The 12,526-nt window shown below is 47.3% G+C and overlaps 3 protein-coding genes across 3 annotated transcripts; 2 read left to right on the forward strand and 1 right to left on the reverse strand.

Annotated features, from left to right (window-relative positions):
- The first annotated feature begins 900 nt into the window (after window positions 1–900).
- On the forward strand, window positions 901–3,183 carry LOC117136659 (cytochrome b5). Its single transcript, XM_033297660.1, has 2 exons — window positions 901–1,118; window positions 2,747–3,183. The coding sequence occupies exons 1-2, from the start codon at window positions 999–1,001 to the stop codon at window positions 3,029–3,031; spliced, it is 405 nt and encodes a 134-aa protein (XP_033153551.1). The 5' UTR covers window positions 901–998; the 3' UTR covers window positions 3,032–3,183.
- Window positions 3,184–3,283: 100 nt separating this feature from the next.
- LOC117136651 (glycerol-3-phosphate dehydrogenase, mitochondrial) lies at window positions 3,284–10,329 on the forward strand. The gene has a single exon (XM_033297647.1). It carries the CDS (start codon window positions 3,456–3,458, stop codon window positions 5,595–5,597), a length of 2,142 nt encoding a protein of 713 aa, XP_033153538.1. The 5' UTR covers window positions 3,284–3,455; the 3' UTR covers window positions 5,598–10,329.
- Window positions 10,330–10,461: 132 nt separating this feature from the next.
- On the reverse strand, window positions 10,462–11,854 carry LOC117136655 (ATPase ASNA1 homolog). The gene is made up of 4 exons (XM_033297655.1): window positions 11,642–11,854; window positions 11,465–11,582; window positions 10,939–11,379; window positions 10,462–10,879 (listed from the first exon to the last, which is right to left on the reverse strand). The coding sequence occupies exons 1-4, from the start codon at window positions 11,752–11,754 to the stop codon at window positions 10,541–10,543; spliced, it is 1,011 nt and encodes a 336-aa protein (XP_033153546.1). The 5' UTR covers window positions 11,755–11,854; the 3' UTR covers window positions 10,462–10,540.
- Window positions 11,855–12,526: the final 672 nt, after the last annotated feature.

Consider the following 12,526-nt stretch of genomic DNA (forward strand, 5'->3'; position numbering starts at 1 on the left):
CGCATCAGCGAAGCGGAGAAGGAAACGTAGTGGTGGATGTACATATACCACAGAAAGGAAGTCGGACCCTAGAAAATGGCCACCGCACGTAGGCCACTCCAGGATGCCAATTGCGTAATAAGGACTCGTCCGCAACTTACCCTTGTAAAAAAGCTAAAAGCGCTGCGTATCAAAAGCACACCCGCCGTCACTTATCAATATATTTATGCTTAGTTTGTTGTTAACTTTAATTGCGCTATTGGACAGCGCTGTAGCTTTTGGAAAACTCTTCACGATGCGTGTGTCGATTGTTTTTATTGAAGGAGCACCGCAGCCGCACGGCGTACAGCAGGATACGTTTGACTTTGAAGTCTCCTTTGCCGAGTATGGAATAAAGGCAGGGCTTGAGTGTAAATACAAGATCCGAGTCTGCGCATTCGTCGCTGCTGGAACCAGTTCGCTGGGGTAGCGCTCTAAATACATTTTGATTAATTAAATGGTACGCCTAAAATAAATTTGCTTACGAATTTTGTTCGTAATTTCATTTAAGTCGTTTGTTTCCCTGACGGGTTTTCTCACATTTCAAATGGGCGCCAAAATAAATGAGGTGCTTTTGAGCACTGGTCTTATGGCGCCCAAAAGTATGCAGTATTCTCTAAAAGTCGATAGTCAAATAGCCGTGATCCACTATACAAAGGCATCGCGTAACCACCGCTCCACATCCGGTATATTGTGTAATATATTGTGTAAACAAATTATAAGCTAGATGAATAGGTAATAAGCTATTATGTATTGAAATTAAATATAAGCTCATACCACGAACGATTTGCCTAGTCTAAACGGTCACTATTCGATATCGATAGGCGTTGGTGTAAACAAGCCATCTGGCTGCGCGCCAGTGTGACCGCCGGCCACCACTTCTGTGAGACCGTGCGCCGTGGAGAAAGAGTGCGAGGCTGGACAAATAGTTTTTCCGTGACACAAATCAAACGCGCAGTAGAAATCAACAAGTGATCACCATGTCGAGCGAGGGAACAAAGACTTTCACGCGGGCCGAGGTCGCCAAGCACAACACGAACAAGGACACCTGGCTGCTCATCCACAACAGCATCTACGACGTCACCGCCTTCCTCAACGAGGTGAGAATCGCACGGAACACGTCGCAGCTGAGTGCCACCGCCCCGCACCCGCACCCGTTCCCGCTCCCTCCACTAAATGGGGGTCATCGGGTGCTATGAGGCCTTATCTGGGTTCCACTTGTCCCGATGAGCTAATGGCGTCGATGGGCCCAGCCCCAGCACAAGCGCAAGCCCACGTAGCCCACATGTAGCGCCTCTAACTTGCATCGCGGGGCAATTAGGTCTGTACTTTGACCCCCGGACGGTAGTTTGACCTGCGTCCGGATTTCGCAGATTCGCTGCGACGTCGAAACTTCCAGCAGCCACTTTCGCCCAGCTGTCGAAAGAGCTCCACATGGCGAAACTATCCATTTGCATACATGTACGCATATCTGGGTACGCCTGTGTGTGTGATGGGCGACGAGGGTCAAGTGTTAAGCGAAATCCGCGTCTGCATTTGCATCTCATTTGATTTACGGACTCCGATTTGAATTCGGATTCTTATGCAAGTGCACCGTCAATCGACTGCCGCCGGCTCCGAAAAGTGGATCACCCTGACGCAGCAGTAGGGTCATCACCAAATCTATATATGTATACTACACAAGCATGCTATCTGCGGGATCGTGTATTCTTCTAAGATAAGCTCCGTGAAAATTCCGTTCTAACGATGACGTTGCACTTTAGGTACATGCTGAAAATAACAATAGTGAGGGTGACCAAGCGTCTCATTTATAATTCCATTCCAAAGTTTCAGTCCACCTATCGGCCGAAGCCATCCAGTCCATGTTTAAAACATGCCCCTAATCTGATCCGCTGTGTCCTCTGCCATCTACAAGAATAACATTAGCTACTGCTACCTTGCTATCTGCGTACAGCATCACCAGACAAATCGCAAATTAGACTTCCAGATTTCAGAGCGTTTTCTGGATCTGAAGAGATTTTAGGGGTTTTCAATATGATCAGTTTATTTGAAAGAATCTTATTCAATGATGCAATATGTTCCTGCACATGTATGTTCTGATTTGGCATATCTAAACCAACACAGCAATAACAACATAATCATCAAAATTAGATAAAGCTAAATTGGATAATTTAAAGAATTGTGAAAATAATTATGCATTATCTTCGATTCAATTGCACTCGGCAATCTTGAAAAGTTCGGTTAAAATTACTTTAGCTTATCACTCGGCACAATTGAGGCGTCACACCTTGTTTGCTTTTAATAGTATTTAATAACAATAATTACATCATACTTGCCCCGCGGCTTTTTCAGCATGACTCTAAGCTATAGTACAAAGTTTTAACATTATTATAATGGTACAATCAAAACGTAACTTCGCTCGAGTTCTGAAGATCAAAGTTTCTGTAACTTTATTGGCTTCATAAATGCCAAATTAAATCTGTAACTGGAATTAGTTGAGCTATTTCCATTCTATTTCCTTTCAATCCAACGGAAGTATATAAGATTACCATATAGCTTCCGCATAAACGGATGTTTCGAAGCATTCCCGACTTTAAACCTTGATACCATTACCTTCGCTGTCTGGTCCATATTCAATTCAGGGTCAGACGTCCATTAGCATTTATCCAAGACCAGCCAACAGTTATTTATGCGAATATTTACCTGGCTCTCTTTTCCTTCACGACAGCATCCCGGTGGCGAAGAGGTGCTCATCGAGCAGGCCGGCAAGGATGCCACGGAGAACTTTGAGGACGTTGGCCACAGCAACGATGCCCGCGACATGATGAAGAAGTACAAAATCGGCGAGCTGGTGGAGAGCGAGAGGACAAGCGTGGCCCAGAAGTCGGAGCCGACCTGGAGCACGGACCACCAAACCGAGGAGAGCTCTGTGAAGTCGTGGCTGCTGCCCCTCGTCCTGTGCTTGGTGGCCACGCTCTTCTACAAGTTCTTCTTTGGCGGTGCCAAGCAGTAGGAGGAGCCACAATGCCCAGCAGAGACTTTCCAGCCCGCTCCTGAATCGCTTAGTTAATCTACATCCACGGAGAGCTCGAGAGTCACATGAGGAGCGGGAGAGTGGAGCGGGAAAGCTTTTTATAGTAAATTTGTGCTAAGTTTTAACGATAATTTTTGGCATTTGGCGTTTTTGTACAACCCTCTACACGTGTAATTCCTTCAGACGGCGGGTCTAGACTCTAAAGTAATTTATCCCATTGATATTCCAACATTTGAGGCACCGAACGAAAACGATAAGTTTTTATTCGCATGTATGTACATTAAACATATTTCCAAAAGCAAGCAAGCCCGTCCAAATTTTTGTGCTTTCGTCAGATGTCAGATATATTGTCGACCCACGCAGATATAGTCCAAATTCGGTGTGTAAAGCAGGGGGTAGTACCATGGCCAAGATCATTCAGATGGCGGTGATGCTGGGCAGCTCCAAGCTGGGCCACGGCGCCTTTGGATTCGATGAAAGGCAAGCGGACTCGACGCCAGTGCCGCAGATGAAGCGGGAGCTGCCCACGCGAAAGATGTGCCTGGAGGCCTTCAAGCGAACCCACTACGACATCCTCATCATTGGCGGCGGCGCCGTGGGCTCCGGCTGTGCTCTGGACGCTGCCACGCGGGGCTTGAAGACCGCCCTGGTGGAAGCGAATGACTTTGGCAGCGGCACTTCCTCCAAATCGAGCAAGCTGTTGCACGGCGGCCTCAGGGATCTGGAGCAGGCCATCTCGCGTCTGGACGTGGCTGCCTTTCGGCGGGTTCGCTGCTCCTTGCAGGAGCGCAGCCACATTGGCAAGCTGGCGCCGCATCTCAGCCAGCCGGTACCCATCCTGCTGCCCGTCCACCACTGGTGGCAGGCTCCGCTCTACTACATGAAGCTAAAGATTTACCACCTAATGGCGCCCAAGGCCACCAGGAGTTTTCAGTATCTGAGTGCCGACGACGCATTGGAAGTATTTCCGATGTTGCGACGCCAGGAGCTGTTTGGCGCCTTCGTCTTCTACGAGGGCCAGCACGACGATGCCAGGATGTGCCTCTCGGTTGCTCTTACGGCGGCTCGTTACGGAGCAGATATCTGCAACCACATGAAGGTCTCGAGACTCATCAAGAACAAGGATGGCAATGTGGCGGGCGCGGAGGCGGTGGACCAGCTGACGGGCAAGAAGTACAGCATACGGGCGAAGGTGGTGGTCAACGCCACTGGCCACATGAGCGACAGCCTCCGCAAGATGGAAGACTCGGAAGCCAAGCCGCTCTGCACGCGCAGCTGGTCCTCGATCATCGTCATGCCCCGCTTCTACTGCCCGGAGGAGGTGGGCGTCTTCGACCCGCACACGCCCACTGGCCGTTCCATCTTTTTCCTGCCCTGGCAGGGCCACACGCTAGTCGGGTCCAGCGATGAGCCTCTCAATCTGCCCGAGCAGGACACGCAGCCCACGGAGACGGATGTGCAGTCCCTACTGGATTGCGTTAAGCACTTTGTAACGCCCAACTTCGACGTGCGAAGATGCGATGTGCTGGCCGTTTGGGGTGGCTACAAACCTCTGCCCGTGCAGTCCGATAGCCTGCACCACACTCGTTTCAAGAACCATGTAATCCAGCTAGGACCTCGAAACATGCTTTCCATCGTTGGTGGCACGTGGTCCTCTTTTCGGGTTCTGGCTGAGAAGACCGTGAATGCCGCCATCCGGTATGGAGATCTTTCACCGCTGCGTAAGGAATCGGTGACCGCAGAGTCCTGCAAACTGGACGGAGCCAGTGGCTGGAGTCCGAAGATGTTCATCCGGCTGGTTCAGGACTTTGGAATGGAGCGTGACGTGGCTGAGCACCTATCGAACACGTACGGATCGAATGCCTTCAAGGTGGCCGTCAGTGCGGACAGCAGTGGAAAGGCATGGCCCATTGTGGGCAAGCGACTTCACTCGGAGTTCCCGTACATTGAGGCGGAGGTAAAGCAGGGCGTTCGCGACTTCGCTTGCACGCTGGAGGACATGGTGGCTCGGCGACTGCGAGTGGCCTTTCTAAATGTGCAGGTGGCCGAGGAGATACTGCCGCAAGTGGCCAACATCATGGCCAAGGAGCTGAACTGGTCGCGAGATCAAATCAAAAAGCAGATCCGCCAGACGCGCACCTTTCTTAACTCCCAGATGGGCCAGCTGACCAAGGAGAGCGCCTCGCAGATGAACATTCCCATCAAGATGAGCGTGCGCCAAGTGCGCAAGTTTGCCGGGCAGTTCAGGCAAATGGATGAGAACAATACGGGGTACGTGTCTATTGCGGACTGCTGCAGGGCCATGAAAACGATGGGCGTGAAGGAGGTGCCCGTCGACCTGATGCACAATGTCCTGCGGGACATTGATGTCCATGCCCAGGGCAAGGTGAACCTGTACGAGTTCCTCCTGCTCATGTCGGCTATTGTGCAGGGCAACACCGAGTACCTGCGGTACGCACGGCTGTATCTGGACCACAAAAAGCAGATGCAAGGCAGCAACTTTCCCACCGTAATGCAAATGGAGCGTGCCGGAGGCGGTCTTTGAAAGTATCATTCGTTGCAACAATTTCCTCTTCGGAATACTGCATCCGTTGACCATTGTCTACGCATTACACGTCGAAGCAATTCCCTTCGGGGATCGCTGCCTCAACTTTAATTTATTCCTGTGTTAAATACACAGTCTTCGGGTGGAGACGTGTTTCTTTCAAGCTACGAATAGCAAGTTCTAAAAACTACAACAGTATAGTGAAAGTTAAACACAAAGTGTAAAGTGCAGTTTGCACAACTAACAATTATTGACTATAGTAATTATTTACTAAAATAAATAATTATTCCATATTGTTCTGGTAATTGTTATATGTGGACTTAGAACAATGAATCAAAACGACATACGTTCTCAGCGACAATGTGAACAAGACGAGCGCCGGCTCTCTTTACAACGCAACAATGCATACTTTTCTTTCGTCTCACCGCAAATCGGTGATCGAGCACCCTCACCTTCAACTAACTCGAAACTTTTGCCCTCAGCGAACGACAGACCGCGTTCTTGCTCTCCCTCTCTGCCTGCTTCGGCTCACAAGTCGTGGAGCGAAGAGACCGCCTCTCCTACCCCGCTCCTCTCGCAGCGCCAAACGACCGTCCCGGGTAACTGTAACACTGCAATAACGAGTGCAGTGACCTCACTGGCAACTGCCACAACATCAACTTCGTCAGCGGCCCAACTAATTATCGCTGTGCCAGCTGTAAATAATTCAGCAGCACTGACCGTTTGCAACAACAATAATGCACGTAAAGAAGAATCAAAACAAAAGCAGAAGTCGATTTCGACTGTGCAGACTGGCATGGATCGCTACATCCAAATCAAGAGAAAGCTCAGCCCTCAAAACAATAAGGCAGGTAATCAACCCAAAATCAATCGAACCAACAACGGCAATGAAAACTCTGCAGTAAATAATTCAAACCGATATGCTATCTTGGCTGATTCTGCGACCGAACAACCCAACGAAAAAATGGTAGGGGAGCCAAAAAAGACCAGGCCTCCACCAATTTTCATACGAGAACAAAGTACAAATGCACTTGTAAATAAACTCGTTGCTTTGATTGGTGACAGCAAGTTCCACATTATCCCACTTAAAAAAGGAAATATTCATGAAATAAAACTACAGATCCAAACAGAAGCAGACCACCGTATAGTGACTAAATACCTAAATGATGCTGGTAAAAACTACTACACATACCAATTAAAAAGTTGCAAAGGGCTACAGGTAGTACTTAAGGGCATTGAAGCAACAGTGACACCAGCTGAGATAATTGAGGCTCTGAAGGCCAAAAACTTTTCTGCAAAGACAGCTATTAATATTTTAAACAAAGACAAAGTTCCGCAGCCACTATTCAAAATAGAACTCGAACCAGAGCTCCAGGCACTAAAGAAAAACGAAGTGCACCCAATATACAATTTACAGTACTTGCTACATCGGAGGATCACCGTGGAGGAGCCGCACAAACGTATCAATCCAGTTCAATGTACTAATTGCCAAGAATACGGCCACACCAAGGCATACTGCACCCTTAAGTCCGTATGTGTTGTCTGTAGCGAACCTCATACTACCGCAAACTGCCCCAAAAACAAGGACGATAAGTCTGTGAAGAAATGCAGTAACTGCGGGGAAAAACATACTGCAAACTACAGAGGCTGTGTGGTGTACAAAGAATTGAAGAGCCGCCTAAACAAACGTATTGCCACAGCACATACATACAACAAAGTCAATTTCTACTCTCCGCAACCGATTTTTCAACCACCCCTAACTGTCCCAAGCACTACTCCAACAATTTCTTTCGCTAGCGCCCTAAAATCCGGACTAGAAGTGCCCGCCCCACCGACAAGAACTGCTCATTCCGAACATACACCGACAAACATCCAACAAACACAACAAAGTGGCATCGAAGCTATGATGCTATCCCTACAGCAAAGCATGAAAGACTTCATGACGTTCATGCAAAATACTTTGCAAGAGCTCATGAAAAACCAAAATATCCTGATTCAACTTCTTGTATCTTCAAAATCCCCATAATGGCTTCCCTACGGATATCTCTGTGGAACGCAAATGGCGTTTCACGGCATACACAAGAGCTCACACAGTTCATTTACGAAAAAAACATCGACGTAATGCTACTATCAGAAACGCACCTCACAAATAAAAACAATTTTCATATACCAGGATACTTGTTCTATGGTACAAATCATCCAGATGGTAAAGCTCATGGAGGCACTGGAATACTCATCAGAAATCGCATAAAACACCACCACTTAAACAATTTTGACAAAAACTACTTACAATCTACGTCCATAGCCTTACAACTCAACAATGGTTCAACGACTCTAGCCGCAGTCTACTGCCCACCGCGCTTTCCAATCTCTGAGGATCAATTCATGGAATTCTTTAACACACTAGGTGACAGGTTCATCGCAGCGGGTGACTATAACGCCAAGCACACCCATTGGGGATCTCGACTTGTGTCGCCAAAGGGTAAGCAATTGTACAATGCGCTTACGAAGCCAGAAAACAAGCTAGACTATGTATCCCCGGGTAAGCCTACATACTGGCCAGCAGACCCAAGAAAAATCCCAGACCTGATCGATTTTGCAATTACTAAACATGTCCCCCGCAACATGGTCACCGCCGAAGCACTAGCAGATTTATCATCAGATCACTCACCTGTTTTTCTAAATATGCTAACTCGCCCCCACATCGTCGACCCACCGTATAGACTCACAAATTTTAGAACAAACTGGCCAAGGTATCAAAAGTATGTCTGTTCACACATAGAACTAACGACGGCATTATCTACAAAGGAGGATATAGACAAGTCAACGGAAACTCTTGAAAACATTTTAGTTTCGGCTGCAAAGGCTTCAACCCCGCCAGTGACGTATGCAAAACCAAACTACATCAAAACTAATCGCGAAATCGAGCGGCTGGTATTAGATAAACGACGCCTACGAAGGGATTGGCAGTCTAATAGATCACCAATTACTAAGCACATGCTTAAGATAGCCACACGCAGGCTTACCAATGCTCTCAAACAAGAGGAAAAAAACAGCCAACGTTCATATATCGAGCAACTCTCTCCCACCAGCACTAAGTACCCTCTTTGGAGAGCTCACAGAAACCTAAAGACTCCAATAGCGCCAATTATGCCACTCCGAAGTCCCTCTGGCACCTGGTTTCGAAGTGATGAAGAAAGAGCCAGTGCTTTCGCTGACCATTTACAAAATGTATTCCGACCAAATCCCTCTACCAACACATTTATTCTCCCTCCTTTAATAGCAGCCAATCTAGATCCTCAAGAACCCTTTGAATTCCGACCATGTGAACTAGCAAAGGTTATCAAAGAGCAACTGAACCCAAGAAAATCGCCTGGCTACGACCTAATAACTCCAAGAATGCTCATTGAACTCCCAAAGTGTGCTATTCTTCACATCTGCCTGTTGTTCAACGCAATCGCCAAGCTTGGATACTTCCCTCAAAAATGGAAAAAGTCGACCATAGTAATGATTCCAAAGCCAGGAAAAGATAAAACGCAGCCATCATCATATAGACCGATAAGCTTACTAACATGTCTTTCAAAGCTGTTTGAAAAAATGCTACTCCTTCGGATTAGCCCTCACCTTAGAATAAACAACACACTTCCAACACATCAATTTGGCTTTAGAGAAAAACATGGAACCATCGAACAGGTCAACCGAATCACGTCAGAAATTCGTACTGCTTTTGAACATCGAGAATACTGCACAGCCATTTTTCTAGACGTCGCGCAGGCATTTGACAGAGTGTGGCTCGATGGACTTTTGTTTAAAATAATCAAGCTGTTGCCCCAAAACACACATAAGCTACTGAAGTCATACCTATATAACAGAGTGTTTGCAATAAGATGCGATACAAGCACTTCACGCGATTGCGCAATCGAAGCTGGAGTGCCGCAAGGCAGTGTACTGGGTCCAATCTTATACACCCTGTATACGGCGGATTTCCCCATAGACTACAATCTAACAACCTCCACGTTCGCTGATGATACCGCGATACTCAGTCGCTCGAAATGCCCAATAAAAGCCACGGCACTCCTATCCCGACACTTAACATCTGTAGAACGATGGCTTGCCGACTGGAGAATTTCAATAAATGTTCAAAAATGCAAGCAGGTTACCTTTACCTTAAACAAACAAACATGCCCACCACTGGTCTTGAATAACATATGCATTCCACAAGCCGACGAGGTAACATATCTGGGAGTTCATCTGGACAGGCGGCTCACTTGGCGCAAACATATAGAAGCCAAATCGAAACATCTTAAACTTAAAGCAAGGAACCTCCACTGGCTCATAAATGCTCGCTCTCCACTTAGTCTGGAGTTCAAAGCTCTTCTATACAACTCCGTCTTAAAACCTATCTGGACTTATGGCTCCGAGCTGTGGGGCAACGCATCCAGAAGTAACATAGACATTATTCAGCGAGCACAGTCAAGAATTCTGAGAATTATCACTGGAGCGCCGTGGTACCTTCGAAACGAAAACATACACAGAGACCTAAAAATCAAATTAGTAATCGAAGTAATAGCTGAGAAAAAAACGAAGTATAACGAAAAGCTGACCACCCATACAAATCCCCTCGCAAGAAAACTAATCCGAGTATGCAGTCAAAGCCGGCTGCACCGCAACGACCTCCCAGCCCAGCAATAAACTTATTAGGGCATTAATGAAAAAAAAAAAAAAAAAAAAACTATCACTAAGTGAAAGTTAATTAAGTTAGATTAAGATTTGAACACTTATTGTTAGTCTCTTAACACAAAGGGAAGATTCAATAAATAATAAAAAATTAAAAAAAAAAAAAAAAAAAAAAAAAAAACTTTAATTTATTTTACGCACTTTATGTTCACACAAACTAAGGAAGAAACGTACAAACGGATGGGTAAAGGGTTGGACGGGCTATCCTATTCCTTGGGCTCTGCCTTGGGGTCGTAGGGTTTCATAAGGTTCTCGGAGAAGGAACGGATGCTCTCTGGGCCGCGCACCTCTTTCTCGAGGAGCGGCAACTTGGTTACGTGGAAGTCTTCGTACAGGTCGGCAATCTGGTCCAGGTACTTTTCCTGAATCTTGAAGCGGGAGGCGCACATGCTGCACGAGTCGTGCGACTTCTGCAGAAACAGCAGCTGGTTTACAATGATGTTATGGACGTCGATGCCGCACTTGGTTAGCTCTTGTACGAGGCGTTCCGTCTCGTACAGCGAGAAGAACTCTGCTATGCACACGCACACGAATGTAGTTTGATCCTGTCGAAGGAAGAATGCGGATTAGGCGTTGTCAGAGGCAAATACATATTTCTACATACTGGGTTCTTGAACTGTTCGTTGACCTGGGTGATTACGCGCAGCATGTCGTCCAGCTTCTGGGAGAGTGTGTCCGCGTTCACATCAGCCATGCCCAGCATGGAGACGAACTGTGACAGCAGGGGCGCCACCTTCATCTTGAGCCGCAGCAGCTTGCCCAGCCCCTTCTCCACCACCTGGGGAAATGCAATCAGACGCAGCGTGTGTCCCGTGGGCGCCGTGTCGAAGACGACTACCGAGAAGTTCATGCCCTTGACCAGCTTCATCACCTCCGCATAGCTCATCGCCTCGTCGATGCCGGGCAGGGCGTTGATCATCTCCTGCATGACGCCCTTGCTCACGCGCAGCGCCTCGTTTTCGCCATCGAAGTACTCCTCGGGCAGCTCGTTGAGACCGGCATTTGGGTCGATTTCCATGGCGAACAGGTTGTCGAAGCCATTAACCTGGGTTGCGGAAAAGGAATTCGCATGTGTTTTAGTTTAGCATATACAATGATAAATGACTTCATTTCCGGAATTTTCCACCAACCTTTGTGGGCACCTTGGTGAACTTCTGATCGAATGCATCCGATATGTTGTGCGCCGGATCTGTGGATATGATGAGCACGGATTCGCGCACTTTCGACAGCTGAACGGCCAGGCTAGAACTATAAAACGAAGATTAATTAGATAAACCGAGAAAGTTGGCTTGTTGTTGTTGTTTCACCTGCAAGTCGTCTTGCCCACGCCGCCTTTTCCGCCCACGAAGATCCACTTGAGGGAGTCCTGCTCGACGAGATTCTGCAGGCTGGGCTCCAGGGGCTCCAAATTGTCGGCCATAATGCCCACTAAAGCGAGACACGTAGGAATTTAGCTGAAATTAATAATTGCTTGTAAGCAATGAATATGAATTCTGGAGTGCAGAGTGACCGTTTTTAGTATGCATACGTATAAGTTGATAGGCACTGAAATCAGCTGATCACGAAGCACTGCCAGGGATGGAAGCTCATTTGGCGCCAAAGTAGAAGTATTTGAAATTAAAATTTTGCTTGACATAAGTGAGAACAAAACTGCTAGCGTTGAGTAACTAACATAAGTTTCAACTAATTGTTATAACAATAGCAAAATAACATTCAGATATCTATTGCTGCGTACATGCTCAAAGCTACGCTGCTTTTATCGTGCCTATTAAATGCACAAAGCGCGCTCGCAGCCCAAGAAAATCACAATAAGTGCCGCGGATGCTTGACCCGTCCCCGCGTTCCCCGCGCCCGCTCTACCCGCCACTGTTAATTGTGCAAATCGCGAGCTTATCAAAACCCAAGTGTCGGCGAGAAAATGCGAGCAGCAAGGGAGCACAAAACCGTGGGGCTATGGACTACTAAAAATAGTTGTGAAAACACCTCCGCCGTTGGGCGTCCGCGTTAAATAGCTTCGATTTTCGGTATCTTCGTAACATTATGAGCTTCGCCCCAAAACCCCATCGATTTCCGTCCGTTGCCGCCTAGTTTTGTCGTTTACTGAACTCGGCGTAATTAGAGATATTTCCCCTTATCGCGGACTACGGAAGCTGCGCTGAAAAATAATACTTATTCGAGGAGCTAGACCATTT

Source organism: Drosophila mauritiana, chromosome 2R (assembly GCF_004382145.1).
Source record: "Drosophila mauritiana strain mau12 chromosome 2R, ASM438214v1, whole genome shotgun sequence".
NCBI classification, from domain to species: Eukaryota; Metazoa; Arthropoda; class Insecta; order Diptera; family Drosophilidae; genus Drosophila; species Drosophila mauritiana.